This window comes from Ovis aries, chromosome 20, assembly GCF_016772045.2.
Source record: "Ovis aries strain OAR_USU_Benz2616 breed Rambouillet chromosome 20, ARS-UI_Ramb_v3.0, whole genome shotgun sequence".
Taxonomy (NCBI): Eukaryota; Metazoa; Chordata; class Mammalia; order Artiodactyla; family Bovidae; genus Ovis; species Ovis aries.
The window spans coordinates 15899842-15922385 of record NC_056073.1 but is presented as its reverse complement, the minus strand read 5'-3'; the positions used below and the strand labels follow the sequence as shown (position 1 = coordinate 15922385).

The 22544-nt window shown below is 51.9% G+C and overlaps 2 protein-coding genes across 2 annotated transcripts in view; one reads left to right on the top strand and one right to left on the bottom strand.

Annotated features, from left to right (window-relative positions):
- Positions 1-2790: 2790 nt before the first annotated feature.
- Positions 2791-22151, bottom strand: CIMIP3 (ciliary microtubule inner protein 3). The gene is made up of 2 exons (XM_060403183.1): positions 21632-22151; positions 2791-3317 (listed from the first exon to the last, which is right to left on the bottom strand). The coding sequence occupies exons 1-2, from the start codon at positions 21866-21868 to the stop codon at positions 2988-2990; spliced, it is 567 nt and encodes a 188-aa protein (XP_060259166.1). The 5' UTR covers positions 21869-22151; the 3' UTR covers positions 2791-2987.
- Positions 21506-22544, top strand: part of C20H6orf132 (chromosome 20 C6orf132 homolog) — a 35701-nt gene continuing 34662 nt past the window's right edge. The window contains exon 1 of the mRNA XM_027959197.3: positions 21506-21956. Within this exon, the coding sequence (XP_027814998.1) occupies positions 21821-21956 (136 nt within the window). The 5' untranslated portion in view covers positions 21506-21820. The remainder of the gene's footprint in view (positions 21957-22544) is intronic.

Genomic DNA, 22544 nt, shown 5'->3' with positions numbered 1-22544 from the left:
GCCCTCTGCCTGAGCAATCCCCCCACAGGGAGCTTGCTCCAGCTGGCTGTGGGGCCCCATCCCTCACTCCAGCCCGAGGTGCGAACGGAATCCACAGCTCCCCAGCCCCAGAGCCCAGCCTCTCCCTCTTCAGGGGCTCCAGCAGTCCTCCCCATCCCTCCCCCAGAGACACAGATGCCAGGTCAGGGAGACGGGGCTCCATAGCGAGGGAGACGGGGCTCCATAGCGAGGCATCCAGGAAGAGACGAATACGTGGGAGGAGGAAGGGACGGACCGTGGGAGGAGGCAGACATGAACACGTGAGCGGAGTACAGAGGGGCTCAGTGGACGGCTCATGCTGTGGCCGCGTGAGAGAGGACTGTGGCCTCCCCAGGCTGCAGGACTCCTTCCTGGGACAGATGCCACACCAGAGTGAGAGCACCCACGGGGCTGAATGATGCCAAGGAGAGGGAACATGGTGGGCAGGGTTGTAGAGATAGAAGCCATGCCCGGAAGGGATGGGAGGGGTGGCAATCCCAGTCCCGACTGACTCGCTCCAACGTGCCCGTCTGCCCACTGGCCACCTCCACAGAAACACAACAGAGCCCTGAGCGTAGGTTCTGGGCCTCCAGAGAGTGTCCCGCCCAGACAGACCTGGCACCTTGGCTGGCTTCTGTCAAGGTGTCCTGGAAGTATCAGTGGAGGCCGCTTTACCAAGGTGAACCTCTAGGGGGCGACCTTCTCCAGGAGCGAGGAGGAGGCGTCAGTAGAGCGCGTGCAGATACGGGCCCCGCCCCCACCCCTCGAGGTTGTAGGGTCTGGGGGCTCAGAGGTGATTCTTGTTCATCTTTGTAGCCCAAGGGCCCAGCATGCGCTAGGTGTTCACCCAGTGTCTGTGGGATGACTGTCGGGAGGTACAGCTTCGGGTTGTGCGTAGACTGAAAAACTTGCGTTTATCTCTGCCTCTTTTGAAAAGCACACTGGAATGGTAATTCATTTCCAAAAGCTGCAGATCCAGAGAGGCCAAGAAGAAGACAGCAGATGACAGGTTCTAATACAAATTTTGGACGAGAGAAACAGATGGATGAGTGGTGCCTTACCAGAATGCGGAAAGTTGAGACCTGAATGTGCTCAGAGAGCAGGAGGGCATGCTCCCCTGGTGGTCCACTAGCTAAGACTCCATGCTCCCGATGCAGGCAAGCTGGGTTCAATTCCTGGTCAGGGAACTGGATCCCACGTGCCACAACTAAGAGTTCACATGCTGCCACTAAATATCCCTAGTGCAGCAGCTGAGACCTGGTGCAGCCAAATAAATGCATTAAAAATAAATACAATTTTAAATTCTCACCACAGGACTCTGGAAGCTCAGGAGGTGGGCACAGAAGGTGTCGTGGGGGCTGGGGTGCAGGACAGGTGGGAAAGAAGTAGGGATACTGGTGGGAAGTTTGTGTCAGGAGCAACTAGTTCCCCAGAGGCCTTCCTCAAGGCAGCAGAATGGACATCTTACGGTGTCATCTCTCTCCTCCTGGCCCTGGGGGAAGGTTATTCTGAGGCTTGAACTGGACAAGCTCTAGCCTCGAGAGATAGCTCGAGAGGAGAGAGAAGGGCTGCTCTGGAAACCAGGAAGTTATGGCAAAGTCTGCATATGAAAAGTGAGACCCCTGCGCAGCTCCTTTCCACACTTGCTCCATGAACAATGGCAACCAGGAAGGAGAGGCTTGATACAGATGCCAAATGGCCTGCTTCCAGCCAAGGATCACTAGACATTCGAGGAAAGCCTCTAATTTGAAAGACAGCCTACTTCAAATATAATACATAGAAAACCTGGATCCCTTGCTGTTAGGTGATATTTAGGACACCCTCTCATCCTTTTTCTCTGGCTTGCCATCTTCTTTTCAGAGAAGGGTGTCCAGGGAGATCTGGCCAGTGCATTGGCTGCTTGTCTGCGTCCCCAGCACCCTGTCTCTTCATCCCACACCAGCCCCCTTGTCTCCTGTGCCCTAGAAGTATGCACCACTGAATTCACCATTCTACCTGCAATAAGACATGAGTCCTAGAAGTGAAACCAGCTGGAATCACTCAGTCGTCTGCTGGTAAATATTTAACTACTGGCTCTCTGGAAAAAAAGAAATCCTGATTTATAGATGTTTGCTGGTTTCCTGGGTGTAAATACTTCCACTGCACTGGTTTCAAGCTACCAACATGAAGTCACTGATTGTGGAGTTGGGAGCTGCCCACTGCCAGCTCTCACAGGCCAGTGTGAGCTGGCGCCAGCAAGCCATTGGATCCAGCCTTGGGCGGCAGTGACCAAGGACTCGCTCTGGCTAGGAGTCAAGCGCACTCTGCTTTTACTCTCCTTCTCCGTGAACCACAGCCCATGAGCCTAACTAAACTCAGCGTCAGCTCTGCTGGACCAGAGGGGAGACTTGAGATGGGAAGTCCATCCCTCACCAAAAAAAACCATCAGTCAGAAGAGGCAGTTTTACGTAAAACTAGGAGCTAGAGAGGAGGCTCCCTGGAGATCAGGTTCACTCCCTGCAGGACATCCCCCTTCCCCAGTGGCTGCTCCAACCCCAGGTCACGGTCGATTGATGTAGCTCTTATTGGAGAGGTTGCCAAACTGGGACCACAGGCGGGGTGTGGCCAGCATGAGCTTTGCTTGGGACTCAGGCTCTGCAGGGGAGTTGGGGTTACTCTTGGGGTGAGCTGATGAGAATCAGGTCCTTCCATGTCTTCAGGCACCTCTGGCCATAACCCTGCTTACAGCACCCCTGTGGCCTCAGTTTACCCATCCACAGCCACCCATTCAGATACCAGGGAAAGGAAGAAGAAACTTTAATTGCTGCTGAAAAGCGAGACCTCCCTTTGCCGTTGTTGACAGTGGGCAAGGCACAGCCGTCCTAGCCCAGGCACTTTCTGCTCCTCCGGGAGGAAGCAGCCCTTCCCCTTGGGGACCCAGCATTGTGGGGGTGAGGGTGCAGGGTGGGGGGCTTCCGACTGGCACAGGCCTATGAGCGCCACAAGACCAGGTTGGCAGGAGGCACGTCGAAGCGCTTGCGGGTGTGGTCGGTGTCCCGGCGGTACAGGTAGCCGCAAGTGGGCTTCTGCAAGGTGTAGAAGGGGTTCAGGGAGTTGGAGTACTGGGAGGTGTAGAAATTGAACCTGAGCTTGTCTGGGTTCTGCCCTCTGGGGTCCACCACCACTGGCACATAGGCTGCCGCCAGAGTCTGCTCACGGTCCTGCTTCCACGACAAGGACAGGGGACGGTGTGGAGCCTTCACCTTTTGGCCTGATGGTGTCTTCGGCCCATGACTGGGTACTGAGGATTTCTGTGAGTCCTGGGAGGAAGGAAAGAAGGGGAGAGCTGGGGACTTTGCGAGGGCCAAGGGCAGGAGGGAGGGGGCAGGGGTACTGCTGAGAGGCCCACAGAGCTACCCCTGGAGCCCAGCTCTGCTGGCCCTGGAGCTAGACGCTTGCAGGCAGGAGAGAGCCTTCAAGGTCCCCCCACCGGACCTGCTTCTACAGACCTTGGTTTGCTTCTTGGAGACCTCGACCAGCTCAGAGGCTGGGAACCCGGGGTTCATCTCCAACCCCACGCCTGCCCCTTCCCTCTGCATCCAGTCTGTCCATCAATGCCCCCCACATCCTTCTCTCCCTGGCCTCTGCCACCCCTCCGTCAGGCCTCCATCCTCTCTCCTACAAGGTGACTCCAGCTTTCTACCAACCCTTCCTGTTTCTTTATTTCTTGCTTTCCCAGCTTGCGCTTCACACTGAATTAGCCTCTCTATTGGTTGGCCCCAAAGTCCATAACACCCTACAGAAAACCCTGAATGAACTTTTGGACCAACCCAATATTTTAATGGCCAGAATGTATGGCTTGTCCTCAAAGCATCTTTTGCTGCCCAGAAAATAAAGGCCAAGTCCCCCGCCTGGAAAGACAGGGCTTCCCCAAAACCTGAGTTCCAGCCATCCAGTCTGCCTGTCACTTCCTGGTCACACCTGATCCTTCCAGGCATTCTCACCTTAGCTCAGACTGTCCCCCGAGACCAGCCTGGCCTCCCTCCCACCCATCAGGGATACTCTTTCTTACTCAGCCCTCAACCCCTTAAGAGCAACGCTCTCTCACCCTTACCCTTGACATAATAGCCTCCAAAATCCTATTCCTTCTCTTACTCCAGACCAAGACATTGAGCGAACGCTCAATAACTATTGGTTCGACAGAACTGGATTTTAGTAAGGGGTCATTGGCCTTCCAACCAGCCAGCCCTGTTCTAATTTAGAACACTTCTCATTGTTACAGACTGTGTCTCCCACCCAACAATGTCTGCTCCTCATAACCACTCTTGGGTGATTGGGTATGGAGATCCACCCTCCTAGGAGGTCCCTGTTGCAGCCTTTATCTCACGGTACTGACATTTATTTGGTCCTCTGTTGCCACCCTCCTTGACCACCCTGTGACTGAATCATCTTCCTCACCTTTGAACCCCCATACCGTCTCCCAGATCCTGGGTGCCCTCTCACTAGGAATCTTCATAGCTGTGATGGAACAACCCAAAGGCTGAGATCCCTGAGTGTCAGGCAGCTCTGTTGCACTTCCCCAGGCTGCAGTTCTCAAGAAGACCCATTTCCTGTCTGCAGAGGCCCCAGGGAACTGGGAGGAAACCCCTAGCTGTAGAGCTATTGGAAGTTGAACCCCTGCCATCTGACGAAACCCCCACTACTCAAATCATAGTGTACGTTCTGTTGTGTTTAATTTATAAATTATTTGCCCAACTCACACTTGCCCAGGGCTTTTTTCCAAGGCAGTCTCTGCTCCCATAAGTTCCCACCTAGCAATATATGACCTCAGCCTTGCACTTCAAAATTCCCCCTTATCTTCCCACACCAGCAGCTCTCATGGCACCTCCTCCAGAAAGCCTCAGATGCTGTGGCCTCTGCACCCATCTCACCATCCTCTGTGCCTTCAGGCCCTCCTCCTGGGAGGTAGTCCTTTGCTGGGCTGGGACTAGGATGAGGCAAGGCTATGCATTTTCAGGAGGGGCTCATATTCAGACTCATGCAAGGGCACGGTGAGTGCTTCCTTTCAAATATTTTGCGCCCTAGCTCCTGTGCTTGCCTCATCTTATCCCAAATAGTGGTCCTTCCGGGCTCTGGCTAATGTCCCAACAGCCTGTACATGCTCTCAGAGGTCAGCACCACATCCTATTCACCTGGAGAGAGGGGTGCACGAGCGGTCAGCAGCCTTCCCAGACCTGTCCAGGCTCAGCCTTGGGATACAGATGACAAACAGAGGGGCTCACACCGGAAATGAGGTATGAATAGAGATAATCCACAATAATTTTTCACCACTGCCCATGAGCATAGCGCCAAACTCTTTCAGTGGATTTCCTCTGAGAATCCTCACATTTACCCTTTAAGGAAGGCATCATTATGAGCCTCATTTATAATTGAGAAAACAGAAGTCAGGAGGGTATTCCCAAGTTTAGGGTCATGTGGCTGGTGAGGAGTTAGGCTGCGATGGGAACCCAGGCCTGGCTGACTCCAAGGGCCAACCCTGTACCCCACAATACATGCCGTGTCCACAGCACTGTGGGGATGGGGCCCGCCAATTCATTTCTGTCCTCATTTCAGCATCTTGCTGCCCCCTTGCTAGATGTGCTGGGAGGCAGGTGAGCAGCTAGGGCGACCCCTCCCTAGTCCCCAGGCTCGCTGGTGAGAGAGGGTGGCCTGATGTCCCCGGTGTGGCAGGGACACTGTGGGGTTTTGAATGCTGGGTTTTGGTTCTGGGTCCTTGGACCTGGCAGAGATAGGGTGACACCCCAGGAGTGTGAGGTTTATTCTATGAATTATCTCTCAGCGCAGCTGAGGATGTGACATCAGTTGTTCTATCCATTTGTGCTCCTCTTATGCACCAGGCTCTGGGTGTACAAGTGGCAGAGACACTACACATATGAACACAAATATGAAGCCCTGGGGAGCAGTGCTTCTCAGTCTCGGCCCCGTTGGCACTTTAGGCTGGATACATCTGCTGTGGAGCTGCCCTGTGCATCAAAGGATGCTTAGCATCAGCCCTGGCCTCTGCCCTCTAGCTGCCAGTAGCACCCCCTGCCAATTGTGACAGCTGAGAACATCTCTCGGTATTGCCAGCTCCTTCCAAGGGCGGTGAGAATCAGTGCTACAGAGTCCATGACAATTTCTCTTTCCTCAGTGTTGAGGCTGAGAGCCTGGAGGTGTAGAATTCTCCTTTCCTGGGGCACACAAGCGGCTCGGGCTTTTCATGTTAAGCACGAATCCGAGGATGTGGGCTTCTGGTCCTCCTGACACGCAGGGAGGCTCAGCCTGTGCCTGTGGAGACAGGGAACTGCACAGACCCTATGGGGGGGCTCTTCCTGCAAGGGGAAGGGCTTGCAACATTCTTTACTAATAGGATCGAGAATCTACCAACTGCCAGCGACTAAGCACTGACTTCTGCGAAAGCCCCAAAGAGCCGTTGTGAGATGTTGTTCCCATCTTTCTGGCTTTCCTGGTGGCTCAGATGATAAAGAATCCACCTGCAATGCAGGAGACGTGGGTTCAATCCCTGGGTTGGAAAGATCCCCCGGAGGAGGGCATGGCAACCCACTCCAGTATTCTTGTGTGGAGAATCCCCATGGACAGAGGAGGCTCCTATCTTTCTAATGCAGAAATTGAGGCTTGGAGGACTCTAGGCTTGGTCTAAGCGCACATGGTTAGTGAGAGGTGTGTAAGAATCTTGCAGAAGTTGCACAACCAGTGACCAGTTAGTGCAGGAACCAGGGTTTGAATCCTCCTCTCCCACTCTGCCCCAGCCCAGACCCCGAGTCTCCCGTCAGCTATGCCCCCGCTGCTGCTGCTGCTATACTTGAGACCCTGCTAGGGCGACCCAGGACCCCCAGCACATCCAGGGATGAGGCTCGCACAGGAACTGGGGAGCGAGGGAGGAGGAAGAGAGAAAGGAGGCAGCGGATGGGAAGAGGAGGAGGAAGCCGGGGAGCCCCAGCCTCGTCCCACCCCTCCCGGGGGCCCAGACAGGTTCCAGGTGACTAAGCTCCGCGCGCTGAGAACACCCCATCCCATGCTCAGCCCAGCACAGCCAGCTCTGGAGGGAGGGTGGGGCCCGACTGCGTACTTTCCAGGTTAACATCTGGTTTCATTTAACCGTCTCCTCCCCTCTCGGGTCCTCCCTGTCAAATGCACAGTGTGTGTGAATTTAGAGAAGTGGTTCACCCCTGGGGGCATTTCCGCCCCCACCCCACCCCGGGGGGACATGTGGCAATGCGGGGAGACATTTTCGGTGGTCAGAACTGGGAGGTGCTACTGGTGTCCAGAGGCCAGGGGTGCTGCCAAACTTCCTGCAGGGCACCGGCCTCCCCCGCCACTCCCACAGTGAAGAACCATCAGCTCACAATGCTGAGGTGGAGAGAAAGAGTTTAGAGGTGGAAGGATGGCCCCCATCTCCCCTATCTGGTTTCTGCTGCCTTAAGCCTCCTAGTCTTCCCATTCCGCAGGGGGCAATGAAGTTTACAGGGCAAGGAGAGGGTCCCACCAGCCCTTTCGCTCCCTGCTGAATCGCACTCCCCTGTTTTCACTTGGGTTTTGAGTTAAGAGCCAAAAGAAGGAATCTGACCCCCTCCTTCCATGACCCCCACACCCACAGGCAGACCCACCCAGGCTTTTTAGATGTATCATGTGTACATCTGTCCCTTACACCCGGACCGAGAATGGGGAAGAGGGAGACTTCAGGGCGGCACTTTCTGAGTAAGGCAAGAAGACGTCATATGTGAGATGAAGTTCAATACTTCAGGCCCCTCTTCTGGCCCCCGGCCCATCTGCTGGCCTAGTCTGTGCCTGACATGCATGCCACCATTTGCACCTCCCTTTTTCGTGGAAGGCCTTGTGCCCTGTCAAAATGCAAATAGCACTGGGTGAGGCAGCTGGTGAAGCCTCCCAGGGCACCTGATGCTGGAAATATGCCAGGGCTTTGGAGTTTTAAGGTCTAAGCTCAGAACCTGACTCTGCCCTTACAGATCGGGCATCCTTGGGCAAGTCACTGAACCTCTTTGAGCTTGACTTGCCTCATCTGCAAAATGGGGCTAATAAGGCTATCTACTGCACAGCTTGTGGAGGGGGCACCATGAGTTGTGGGAGCTGTAAAAGAAAGTGGTAATTATCATCAGCCCCGCCCAGAAGTTACACAGAGGCGTCACACATGCTCGAAGCTTTATGAGCACTTACTTGTCTTCAGCGAGGGGACGGGGACTCTGAAGGGAGTCAGTGAAGAAGCCAAGTGGGGGGGCCTCGGCTTCCTCAGGAAGCCTTTACCACCCACTGGATACCTGTTCTTCCGGTAATTTATTCATTTTTGGCTACACCACGCAGCGTGCAGAATCTTAGTCCTCCAGCCAGGGATCGAACTCATGCGCCGGCAGTGGAAGCTCAGAGTCCTAACCCCCGGACCACCAGGGGAGTCTCTGTGGTAATTTAGCACACACTCTGCCTGTTTTTCCATCTACGAAGGACAACAGAGACTCTATCTCATAGGGTTACTATGAGTTAATGAGATACTCTCCTTAAGGCGCCTGGACGTCTTTAGCCCTCAGCAAATGTTGACCAGCATTATTACTTATCACAAGTGTGCCTAGGAGGTAGGGCCATGCAAACTAACGGTCCAGGAAGCCTCTCAGGGAAGTGAAAGGGCAGAGAGCAAAGGAGCTGAGTGGTGGTCACCTGCCCTCCCCCACCCAGGGAGACAAGGACAGCTCCACAGCTGGGGAACAGGAATCGGGCAGTGTCTCACTGACACCTAAACCTCTGGTAAGAGTCCCTCAGCTCCCAGCTGCACAGGTGGGCTGGCCTGGGGCCTTCACACTCCTTCCTGCCAATCAAACCTCTTGCCACTTTGGGCTGCCCTGATCCTACACCATGATGTCATCCCACCTGGAACATCCTTGACCAGTGCCTTCCTTGGTGGTGAGATGGAACTTCTGGCGGCCAAGGGCTCCAGAGGTATTCAGGGACTCTTGGGAGGGTACTGGGACACCAAGTCAGGAGAACTTGTATGGGGCTGGGGGCATTGTGACACCTCTTTGACAACATAATTCCTTCTGTCTTCCTAAGGAGATACAGGGGCAGGGCTGGGGGCAGAAGTTTCAAGGTCTGGATGGTTCTTCCAGCCTTAATACCTCGTCACTCTGCAATCCCTTCTTCCCATGGTGCCCAGGACTGGTGAGCTATGGGTAGTGGGGTGAGTGGAGAGTGGAGGACATCGTTCTGTTTATTCAGGTAACTTGGGGAGTCCTAATGTTCCCCCAGCCCCACAAAAGGTCACAAGAAATCACTGGCATGGAAGAAATATAACCAGCTAACTCTCTATTCTTTCTTCCTCTCTATCTGCCTTCTCAAGAATAGGAATGAAGGATGATGGATGAATGGATGGATGGATGAATGGATGGATGGATGGATAGATGGATGGATGGATGGATGGGTGGATGGATGGATGGATGGATGGATGGGTGGGTGGATGGATGGGTGGGTGGATGGATGGATGGGTGGATGGGTGGGTGGATGGGTGGCTGGGTGGGTGGATGGGTGGATGGATGGGTGGGTGGGTGGGTGGCTGGATGGATGGGTGGGTGGGAGGGTGGATGGATGGATGGATGGATGGATGGATGGATGGATGGATAGATGGATGGATGGATAGGTGGATGGATGGATGGGTGTGTGGATGGATGGATGGATGGATGGATGGATGGATGGGTGGGTGGATGGATGGACGGATGGATGGACAGAGGAGTAGGAGAGCAGAGTGGGAGGTGAATGGATGTGAGTAGGTGGATAGACGACGGATGAGCAGACCCTCCTGATTGGAGCCCTGGTCACCTTCTTAGTCTCATTGCTTGCTATCTTTTCCCTCAGTCTGTGCAGCAGTTACTTTCTTAACACGCCCTGCTCTCTCCCTTCTAAGTCTTTGTATTTGCTGTTCCCTTTCCTAAACCACTTCAAACAAGGGGTTAGGAGATGAAGGGATGGATGGATGAGTGAGTAGACAGGTGGTTAAGTGGGGTGGCCACGGGTGAGTGGATGGGAAGATGGTCCATGTGGATAGATGGTGGGTTGTTGTATAGTGGATGAGACTGCAGGCTCAAAGCCAGACTTTATGAGCGTGAATCCTGGCTCTACCATTTTACTAGTTGTGTAACCTTGGGCAAGTATAAATAACTGACCTCTCTGTACTTCTGCTTACTCATCTGTAAAATGGTTGGACTAAAGGTCCCTAACTACTAATAACAGAGTAGGGCAAAGCACTTAGGACAGTGACTGGCACAGAGGAAGCACTCAATAAATACTAGCTATTATTGGACTTCCTGGTCCAGTGGTTAAAACTCTGTGCTTCCAACGCAGAGGGCATGAGTTCGATCCCTGGTTGGGGATCTAAGATCCACATTACGCATGATGTGACCAAAAAATAAATAAACAAATAAAACTGGCTGTTATTATGTGTGGGTGGGTAACTGTATTGAGGGGTAGGTGGCTGAATGAGCTGTCCTCTTGCCATCTTCAAAACCAGATGTCTTCCCTGACACACCTCCTTCGGGTCCCACTTCCGCAACATCAGACTTCCAGGAAGTGTCAGAAATGCCCCATGTCGGACTGCCCTGAGCTTCTCCCTGGGTCAGTGAGGAGGAAAGGAGGGGGCCCAGCGTGAGGGAGGCAGAACAGCTGGTGACTTCCTGCCCTCGGCCCACTGGCCAGGGCTGGGCCCAGCCCAGTTTCCTTCCTGGCACTGTCAGCACTGCCTGTTGAGTATGGTGTAGACTTAGACGCCCCCAGGCGGAGTGGGAGTTGGGGTGTTAATGACTTGTACGCTGTGCTCAGATCTCACACCCTAATGGTAATGACCCCTAATTTCTGGAGAGGATGGGAGGGACCAAGAAGGGAGGCAGGCAGGGAGGAGCGGGGAAGAAGGGCAGCCCTGGCGGAGCCTCTGATCTGGGATCTCCAAGGCTCTGGGCAGATGGTATCTTGCTTGGGAGATGGTGGGGAGAAGGGCCTGCTGCATGGTCAGTGCTGAGTTATATTGTTATTATCGTTTCTAAGCCCCAGACAGCACTGAGTCAGTCCTGCCTCCTGGAAGCCCACTCTTTCTGACTTCTCTGCCACACCCCCAGCATGAGCTCATTTTATTCCTCATCATAATTCCTGGAAGGTAAGGAGGGTGATCTGTACCCCATGGCACTCAGTGGGTGTTTGGGAATGATGGGGAGAGCTGGTGACATGCCAGGCTGACTTGTGGAGCCCAAGAAGATCCCCACCCCTTGCCACACACACCTGTCCTCTGTCCCTCTGTCCCTCCTGCCCTCTTTGCTGTTACAGTGCAGACATGTGGCTTTCAGGGTCCTGCTACGGTCTCGCTTTAAGAAGCCTACTTATTCAAACATCCTCTTTCCACTCCTCTTTGTCTGCTGTGTGATTTGCACAAATTACTTAACCTCTCTGATCCTTATTTGAGTTTCCTTTGTTGGACTTCAAGTACAAACAACTGAGCTATTCTTACAGCTCACATCAGGTGCCTTATCACCACTGGTCTATGAAGTCCTCCTCTCTTGTTATATTAATTTTCCCTCTTTATCTCCAGTCTCCAACCACACTCTCCACCCACGCCCACCAGAGGCAGCTATTCTAATGTTCTTAATAAGTATCTTCTTGTTCAAATGTGTTTTCAAAATACATATTGTTTTGTGTGCAGGTCATGTTCATTTATATAAGTGGTTTTGTGTGTTCTAGATCTCATTCTGTTGTTTACTTTGATCTCTACCTTCTGTTTTTAAGATCCATCCGTGTTGCTGCATAAGCCTCATTCCTTCCTTCCTTCCAAAGCCTTTCCTCCCAGGTGTCTCCTACTCCCCATTTGCACAAACAGCACGGCAATAACATCACATCCACATGCCTTTATGGACCAGAGTGAAAGTTTCTTTGGGGCCTACTCCTAATAGAGAATTGACTGGTCACAGGGTATGAGTAGATGTCATTTGCGGCTTCCCTGAAGACTCACTGGTAAAGAAACTGCCTGCCAATGCAGGAGACTCGGGTTCGATCCTTGGGTCAGGGAAGATCCCCTGGAAAAGGAAATGGCAACTCATTCCACTATTCTTGTCTGCAGAATTCCATGGACAGAGGAGCCTGGCGAGCTATAGTCCATGGGGTCACAAAAGAGTTGGACATGACTTAGCAACTAAACAATAGATGTCATTTGAAGTCTTTTTCCCTCCATCCACAAAATGGATGTATTGTCCTCTTCCTTTGTAGAGCTGGCTTGGTGGTAGTGGGTTGGGACTTCCCTGGTGGTCCAGTGGTTAGGAGGACTCCACACTTCCACTGCTGGGGGCACGGGTTTGATCCCTGGTCAGGAAACTAAGCTCCCATGTTCCATGTGGTGTGGCCACAAAATAAGTGAAAAAAAAATTTTTTTAAGATGGTGTTGGGTTAATGCACCTAGTCCACTTGGCCCTGTGCCTCACACAGCAAAGATGCTCAGTGAATGGTAGATGCAGCTGCTATTACTTTCAGGTCTCAGGAAGAGAGGGAGAGACAAGATGGACCCACAAGAGGCTGCATGGAAACACACCCAGGGCTCAAGGTCCCCATTCAAGTGTTGGTCTTCAGAACACGTGAAAAGTGTACAGGGCTCTGCTGATTCCTAGAGGGTAGGGGATGGATCCTGAAGGCTAGAGGCAGAGCACAGAGCTGGTGCAGAGGAGATGGCCACGCCCTGGGGAAATACTCCCTGCATCCAGTGCTCACCTCTCTTTCCCCGGAGCGCCCCCTGCACAAGAGGCACCAGAGATCCCCGTGCGCTGTTCTGCCTGCACTCTGCCAGCCAAGGAACACATTGATCAGATGGGAAACTACACCTGAGTGTTGGAGCGCACCGTGTGACTTTACAGGGCTTGCCAGGTGACTCGGTGGTAAAGAATCCGCCTGCCAGTCCAGGGGCCACAGGAAAAGCAGTTTTGATCCCTGGGTCAAGAAGACCCCCTGGAGCAGGGCATGGAACCCACTGCAGTATTTTTGTCGGGATAATCCCGTGGACAGAGGAGACTGGTGGGCTACAGTCCATGGAGTCGCAGAGTCGTATATGACTAGGGGACTGAGTGTGAGCATCCCACTTTACAGATGGAGAGACTGAGGCTCAGGAAGCCTGGATGGTCTCACAGGAGGTTCAGTTCAGTTCAGTCACTCAGTTGTGTCTGACTCTGCGACCCCATGAATCGCAGCACGCCAGCCCTCCCTGTCCATCACCAATTCCTGGGGTTTACTCAGACTCACGTCCATCGAGTCCGTGATGCCATCCAGCCATCTCATCCTCTGTCGTCTCCTTCTCCTCCTGCCCCCAATCCCAGCATTAGGGTCTTTTCCAATGAGTCAACTCTTTGCCTGAGGTGGCCAAAGTATTGGAGTTTCAGATTCAGCATCAGTCCTTCCAATGAACACCCAGGACTGATCTCCTTTAGGATGGACTGGCTGGATCTTCTTGCAGTCCAAGGGGCTCTCAAGAGTCTTCTCCAACACCACAGTTCAAAAGCATCCATTCTTTGGCGCTCAGCTTTCTTCACAGTCCAACTCTCTCATCCATACATGACTACTGGAAAAGCCATAGCCTTGACTAGATGGACCTTTGTTGGCAAAGCAATGTCTCTGCTTTTCAATATGCTCTCTAGGTGGGTCATAACAGGAGGTTAGTGGCACTGAGACCCACATCTCCATGCTGGCCCCCATCCAGTGTTCTTTCTTTAAAAAAAGGAAAAATACATTCCATGCTAAACTATGTTCTTTGGGACTTCTCTGGTGGTTCAGTGGTTTAAAAACATCTGCCTTCCAATGCAGATTCGATCCCTGGTTGGGAAACTAAGATCCCACATGCCGTGGGGCATCTAACTAAGCTCATGTACCCCAACTAGGGCACCTGCGAGCCACAACTAGAGAAAGCTCTCTCACCGTAACAAAGAACCCGCATGGCCAATATTAAAAAATAAATAGTGTTCTTTATTATTTGTAGAATTTTAAGTTAAGACAAATGATCTACCAACAAAGGACATTACTGAAAAGTAAAAGCCCCACCTGTCATCCTAGTACTCCCCACCTGCTCGCTGCCCCAACTACCCCCACACTCCCAGTCAGCTCCACAGTCTTGGTCCCTGCGAACCCCTGGCTGTTCATTCACAAATACACCTTATCTACCTATAGTCACAATCTATATGAGATTTGGGTTTTTGTTTTTGTACTAAATAATCTCTCTTTTTTAAATATACACACATGATTTCAGATGGTAGGATGTGTTTTACAATGGAATATTTTTGCCTGGCTTTTGAACCTAACCTTGTAAACACCTGCCCCGCCCTGTCTCCTAGGCCCCCATGGAATTTTCCTTCTTGAGGTTCTTTGTTGAATGGGTACTGCTCTTGTGCAGCCTCTCAAGGCCTCTGTTCTGTCTGTTCTGTTCAGCATGTCCATGCCCAAAGTCAAGGCAGGGAACTGGGGTGAGAGCATGCAGGTACTAAGTACCCACCATGAGTCAGACTCTGCTGGGTATTTTAACTCTCTATCTCATTGAATCTCATAACCACCTACATTAATAGCCCCTGTTTTACAGATGAACAAACTGAGGCTCAGAGAGGTGGTATCTCAGCCAAGGTCACACCCTTTCTAAACAACAGAGTCAGGATTCAAACCTATTCCCCAGCAAGGATCTTTCCCATCCTGCTACGGTCCCTCCCACAGAGCCCACGGTTACCAAGGGAAATGCGTCCCTTCCCAGCACCCTCAAACACACCACTTCCCACTCAGGGCTGGATCTTGGATCTTCATACTCTCAGGCACCAGGTACTGACCTTGACCACCTTCTCAGGATTTAGGAGTCCACGTTAGCCAGGCTTCCTCTTAGCCTAACCACATTTTCTGGCACCTGCCCAGCCCAGAGGAAGGCTGGGGTTGGGAGAGGGGGTGGGTAGAGACTGAAGCCCACTCCATCCTGCAGGCTGAAGGGAACAGTGTCAGGAGCTGGTCTGGTAGAAGGCATCTCCAGCCTGGAGCAGTGGTGGGACGAGGTGATCCACAGCTCAGTGGATATGGGAATTGGCATGATGGGAGTTTTGACTTTTGCCCTTGCAGAGCTCACCACAGAGACCTGGGGTGGGGATGAGGTGACTCTTGGTGTCTCTCAGCCTGCCCTTCCCACACTCAGAGTGCACTCCCCCAGCCAGGAGCATTTGGCTTTGTTGGAGGGGAGACCACCACTTTGACAAAGGCCTGGCTGGGTCTCTGGGGAGACTGCACCTACCCGGCCCCCATCCCACCCCACATTCCAGAACTGGCCAGGAAAGTCGGCTCTTGGAGGTGACTAAGTAACTGCCAAGCCAAGATTTAATTACAGGATTGGGCTTTTGGCTGTTTGGAGGGGAGCCTGTTATTTGGCTGTTTCTTTTCCTGGGGGACCAGGTGTGAGATGTCATCTTTAGATGGAGTGGGGCTACAACAGGGGGCTGAGCTGGACAGAGAATCAAGCCCCGAGCCTGCCCCAGGGAACCCAGCCTCTAAAGTTGTCAGAAACGGGCCCCCACCTCTCCACGCACCAACATGGAAAAGGAATCTGGGTAAAATGGGGGCGTAGGGGGCAGGGAGAGCCCTGCTGTCTACTCTACAGCCTCAAGCCCTTCTGGATGTTCATGCGTCACCCTGGTTCCCCCCTTTCCTCTACCCCCAACCAAGGCTAACCCCTAAGGCAAAGGGACCAGAAGGGGAAGAAATGAGCGAACACTTGAGGAGTGGCCCCTGGGTACCAGGCCCTGTGCTGGCACTTCATATCTGTTATCTTATTTAATCTTCCTAATGACCCTCAGAGAGGGTACTGTTATTACTCCCATGTTACAGATGAAGAAGCGAGCTCAGAGTTGTTTTTATCTCCCTATATGCAAGCTGTTTACCATGCCCTTCCCTTCTTCCTAAGAAGTGTCCCACAAACTAACAACTTTTTCATTTTCTATCCCCAGCACACGTGTCCAAATCCCCTCCTGCTTATGTCAATTAACCAAATGATTAAGCAATTAACTGATCAATTACACAGCCTCCCATAGTCCCTCAGCCTACTCTTTCTCCTTCTCCTGGTCTTTCATCCAGCTGCTAAAGATCCTTACAAACAGCTGTTACCACCAGTTACCCTTGCCTGCTCCATCACCTAGTAACCACCAACTCTAAGCCTGAACTTCTCAAACTATAACATGCTCCTGACTTACCTGGGAGTCTTGTTATATAACTTACTCATTTTGCAGTACAGCAGAAACTAACAACATTTTAAATCAACTATACTGCAATAGAATTTTTTTTAAAAAACTGCTTAAATTACACTCTCAAAAAAATATACTGCAGATCTTCTGCTGGGTACCTTAATGCAACAGCTCACTGAATCTCATAATGATTTTAAATTAACATCTAATTTTACAGATGAGCAAGTGGACATCTCGAGAGGTTGCTCAACATCTGGAGTGGAGCCAGAGATCCTATATTTCTAGTAAAATCCCAGGTGATGCAGAGGCTGGTTTGTGGTGGGTCCATTTGTTGTTGTTCAGTTATTAAGTCATGTCTGACTCTTTTGTGATCCCATGGACTGTAGCCTGCCTGGCCCCTCTGTCCGTGGGATTTCCCAGGCAAGAATACTGGAGTGGGTTGCCATTTCCTTCTCCAGGGGATCTTTCCAACCCAGGGATCAAACCTGAGTCTCCCAATTTGCGGGCAGATTCTTTACCACTGAGCTACCAGGGAAGCCCCATGGTGCTTCTAAACTAAACTCTCCTGCTGAGTTATTTTTTATTTTTTAACAGCAAATATATTTCCCACGGTTTGAAAATTAGAAAGTATAAAACAGCATTCAGTGAGAATTCTCCCTCCCACTCTCTTTGCCCTATTCCCACCACGTCCCCCTAGTAACCACTTTTACTAGTTTCTTAGGTTATCTTTCCTTAGTGTCTTTGTGCCAATACAAGCAAATAAGATTATACACAGTGAAAGTGAAGTCCACTCAGTCGTGTCCGACTCTTTGTGACCCCATGGATGGTAGCCTACCAGGCTCTGCCGTCCATGGGATTTTCCCGGCAAGAGTACTGGAGTGGGTTGCCATTTCCTTCTCCAGGGGATCTTCCCAACCCAGGGATGGAACCTGGGTCTCCTGCACTGCAGACAGACGCTTTGTCGTCTGAGCTACCTATCCTGCCCCAAATGGTAACACACACACACACACACACACACACACACACACACACACACACGGTTTTGTCAACAGTTTATCAGTTTATCTGGTAGAAAACTGGACACAGTCGGCTGACTCACTCATTTTTAGAGTTGCATGATTATTCCATTGTGTGATTATGCCATCATTTATTTAACCAGTCATCTTTAACTGGACAATCTGGGTTGTTTCTGCCTTTTTAAGCCCGTCACACCCTGGCTGACCTTGCTGTGACCTCTCTTCCATCTCCCAGTTCCTAGTTCCACCACCCTGAGCCCTTGCAGAGGTCTTCGCCCTTCCTGCCTGCCCTCCTCAGATCCTCCAGCCCACCCTGTTTTCTCCTACTCTGAATCTCAGTTAATCCCATTGTTAGTCTCCCCCTGTTCACTTACCTCCCCACCCTTCACCTCTCCACGTGTCTCTCACTGTCTCCCCAAAAAGACTAAAGCCACTTGAACTCAGGAACCATGTCTCTGATTTCTCTGGATCCTTCATAGTCCAGAGCTGGGCACACAGATGTTCTCAAGATTATTTATAGGAACTTCCCTGGTGGTCCAGTGGCTAAGACTCCGAGCTCCCAATGCAAGGGGCTCAGGTTCAATCCCTGGTCAGGGAACGAGATTCACATGCCACAACTAAGACCCGCTGCAGCCAAATAAATAAATACTTAAAAAGAAGAATATTATTTATATGGTGGAAGTTGCGTATGAATGGAATTGCTGGATGGTGACTCTCCTGGGGATGGTTCAGGGTGTAAGAGCCTAGGAGCTACCCAAGGCTTGGGTACCTCCCAAGTACCTTGGGCTCCCAAAAAGGAAGCCCCTATCTCATGCCTGAGTATCTGGAGCACTTGACTGGGTTGTGATGATGTCCAGGGCAGGATGCGGTATCAGGAGTCCCCTTGCGCCCTTCCCGAGTGGCCAGTGGGAGGAGCCATGATGCAGAGGTGGGGGTGGAGGGGTGGATCCTGTGGGTATGTGTGGATGCCCCTCCAGTCTCTGTCAACATCCTTGTCATCCTTCAAAGGCCAGCTCAAGCCTCAGTTCTTCCAAGAAGCCTTCCTGGACCTCATGCTATTCTCCCCTCCTCTGAATCCCTGCTGTGTATGGATCACTGGCAGCAGTCACTGTTCTGTACTTAAGTCATCGTGGTCTGCCACCTTGAATCATGTAAACCCAGTTCCCTGATGAGACCTCAAGACCCTGCAAGGTAGAAATAAGACTTCTATAACTATCTTCTAGCTCCAGTTACCTCAAACCTTCAGCATGGCAACAGGCAACTGGGAAGCCTCCACAAATACTCTGAACAGGAACTGGCTCCTGCAGTGCCCTGGGAGTGGGTGGGGTAGGACAAGGTTGACCACAGACATGTCACCAATCAAAAACATTTGGGGAACACTATCTTTAAAGATGCTTTGTCCCCCAATTTGTTCCTCAATCCCTCTTCTCTTGGTGGGAAAACGATGACTGAGGGCCCCTCTCATCCTGTCCCTTGACACTGGAGTGGACTTTTCAAAAATGCCACTGTCGTGAAAAACAAGAGCCAGAGGATTTGCCCTAAATTACGAGATTAAACAAATATGACCAGCAAATGCAATGGGTGAGTCTTTAAAAAAAAAAAAATTATTTGGCTGTGCCAGGTCTTAGTTGCGGCATGAGGGATCTTCGTTTCGGAATGTGGGACATTTTAGTTCTGGCAAGCAAACTCTTAGTTGCAGCTTGTGGAATTAAGTTCCCTGAACAGGAATTGAACCTGGGCCCCCGTGCACTGGGAGCAGGAAGTCTTAGCCAGTGGACCACCAGGGGAGTCCCACAGTGTGTGAATCCTGATTGAATTGCAGGTTGGAAAAAAAATAAAAAACTAAAATGACACCTTGGGGGATAATTGGGAAATTTTTTAATGGGGAGTATACTTTAGATATTCATAGTGTATCGATTGATGTTAAATTTCTGGTGTGTGATAACTGCATTGTGGTCATTACGGAGAATGTCCTTAATCTTAGGCAACGGATACTGAAGTAGTGGTCAGGGTGGGGAGATGTGCCATACCCACACCTATGAACCGTCAGCAAAATGAAAATGAAGTGTGTGTGTGCATTCGGGTGGTCATTTTACTGTTTCAGTGTTTTCAAAATGAAAAGTTTGGAGGGGAAAGGTTTGTGGTAAAAGAGGGGAGCCATTCCAACTGTCTGGGAGAAAGAGGAGGGGAAATGCAGCTGGGGGTTCTGATGGAGTAGCTCAGAGAAAGCACTTCGACTCTGTGACTCGAATACCACCCCCCCCCACACACACACACACACTAGCCTTCTACCCATGGTCCCCTGAAAGCATTCAAATCTAACCTCCCCACCCCACCCCCATGGCCTAACTCTCTGAATCTTCCACACAGTGTCTCAGGTCCTCATCTGATGGGACCTCCCCTGGTGGAAGGCCACCCCCTGGCCGAGCTAGAATAGCGTCTTAAGGTGCACCTGAAGCATCTTAAAGATGCACAGCTCAGCTCCCTGGAGAATGAACTGAACCTCCGTGGGCTTGACCCAGCAGAAGTTTTTAAAAATTACATTCACTTAGAGGGTGAAGGAGTAGGCGATGGCACCCCACTCCAGTACTCTTGCCTGGAAAATCCCATGGACGGAGGAGCCTGGTGGGCTGCAGTCCATAGGGTCGCAAAGAGTCGGACACAACTAAGCAACTTCCCTTTCACTTTTCACTTTCATGCATTGGAGAAGGAAATGGCAACCCACTCCAGTGTTCTTGCCTGGAGAATCCCAGGGACGGGGGAGCCTGGTGGGCTGCCGTCTATGGGGTCGCACAGAGTCGGACACAACTGAAGTGACTTAGCCGCAGCAGCAGCAACAAAGAATGAAAGGGAACCCTTGGACACTGTTGGTGGGAATGTAAACTGGTGAAGCCACTATGGAAAACAGTATGGAGGTTCTCAACAAAATAAAAATAGAACTACTATGTGACGCAGCAATATCACCCTTAGGTATAAAAAAACAGTTTCAAAGATATGCATACCCCAGTGTTCACAAAAGCATTATTTACAATAGGCAAGACACAGAGACAGCCTAGTCTACCAACTGATAAATGGATAAAGAAGATACTTCATTTATAAGTATACATAGAAGTATATATACATTATACACACAATGGAATACTTTTGTTGTTGTTTAATTGCTTAGTTGTGTCTGACTCTTGTGTGACCCCATGGACTGTCACCCATCAAACTCCTCTGTCCATGGGATTTTTCCAGGCAAGAATACTGGAGCGAGTTGCCATTTCCTTCTCTAGGGGATCTTCCCTGACCCAGGGATTGAACTTGTGTCTCCTGCATCATAGGCAAATTCTTCACCGCTGAGCCACCAGTCAGCCATAAAAAGAATGAAAACTTACCATTTGCCACAGCATAGAAGGACCTAGAGAGTATTATGCTTATAAAGTCAGACAGAAAGCAAACACTAAATGTTTTCACTTGTGGAATCTAAAAAATCAAGCGAATGAATGTAAGAAAACAGAAACAGACCCACAGACACAGAGAACAAAACTATTAATAGTTGGGGGGGTGGATAGTGGAGAAGGAAGGAGGGACGGACAAAATAGGAGTAGAGAATTAAGAGGCACAAACTGCTATGGATAAAATAAGCTGCAGGACCTATTGTACAGCACAGGGAATATAGCCGATATTTTATGATAATTTTAAATAGTATATAACCTATAAAAATATTAAATCACTATGTTGTACACCTGAAAATAATACAATGTTGTGATTCAACTGTATTTCGATTAATATTCACAACTTCACAGAAAAAATAAAGAATTGGATGTAAAAAAAAAAAAAACGCACCGAGATTTAGCCATCCTGCATTCTCTTTGGAGCTTGTCAACGAGGATATTTTCCACCCTAGTCATCAGATTGGGACACTAATTTATTGCTTTTATTTATCGCTTTTCCCTTTTTTTCCTATGGGCATTTCCTTACAGGCATGGATGATTCCCGCCCACTCTTCCAGGGCCTCTGGGAGCCATCTGCCTGCGCGCTGAGGCCAGCAGCCGCCCCAGTGCTGGACGCACGAGTTGTTTCCCAAGTTCTGGACTGTCCTGGTCGCGAACCGCCTTGGAAGCGGGGACCCGGCCCTCGGGGGGAGGGGCGGAGGAGGAGGCCCGGGAGGCGGCCGCGGGGAGGGGGTGGGTCGTCCGCGCGCTGGGCGTGGGCTGGGCGAGGTTCCCCGGCCCACCGGGACCCGCCAACAATGGCCGGTTGTGGAAGGAGGCGGCAGGAATGCAGCCGGGGGAGTCGGGCGGCGGGGCGGCGGCGGCCGCGGGGCGGGGCCGGGGCGCAGCGGCAGCCTCTTACCTGTCCAGGTAGCTCGCATTTCTCGGAGAGCGGCGGCGCCCCCAGCACCTGTCGCCCGGTGCGCGGGCCGGGAGGACGGCGCGCGGCATGGCCTGGTAGAGGCCCCCGGGGAGACGCTGTGGAGTCCAGTCCGGAGCAGGGCAGGCGAGGGAGGGACGGTCCCCCAGCGCCCGCGCGGCCGGCGGCAGCATGAAAAAGAACCCGGGCACTTTCAGCAAACTCTTCGGCAAGAAACATGCCAACCCGCCCGCCACCTCCCTCTACGCCACGAACCCCCCCTGGATCTTCACCCAGGAGGCCCCGGAGGAGGGGACCCGGGGCTTCGGTGAGTGCGCCCGGGAGCGGAGCGCGCGGGGGCCTGCGCGTGGTCCCGCACCCCAAGGGCGGCGCTCTGCCCGGGCTCTGGGTGATCCGCGGCCGCGAGGGCGGGAGACGCGCCAGCGCGGAGGGGAAGCAACGCGTTTGAACCTGTGCGCTGGCCGGGCAGGAGCCTTCGGCAAAGGGAGGTCTCTGGGAAAAGGAAGGAGGGGCCCCTCCCCACCGCAAGGTCAGAGATCTTTGATGGGGAGGCCGCATCTGATCCTTGTCCCTCTCCCGAGGTGTTTGTTTTCCCTCCTCCGAGGAAGTTATGTTTGCTTTATTGTTGCCAGAAAGGCTTCCCGGGGTTTGCGAAACCCTCCCTCACCCTTCCCCCAGCAGTTCTGTTGAGTCTGAAGCCTTGCCTGGATCTGAGGACTTGGAGATGGTCCCTTCAACCCCTACTCTTTCCGCTTCCTCCGTTCCCCCTCTCCCAGTTCCCAGCCGGCCTCGCCTGGCCTGGCGTTGCAGGCAGTGAAGGAGCTGCTATCTGGGTGCCCACACACCCGCCTCTACCCTAAGGAGGCCCAGAGCCACTGCTGCCAGCAGGATAGCA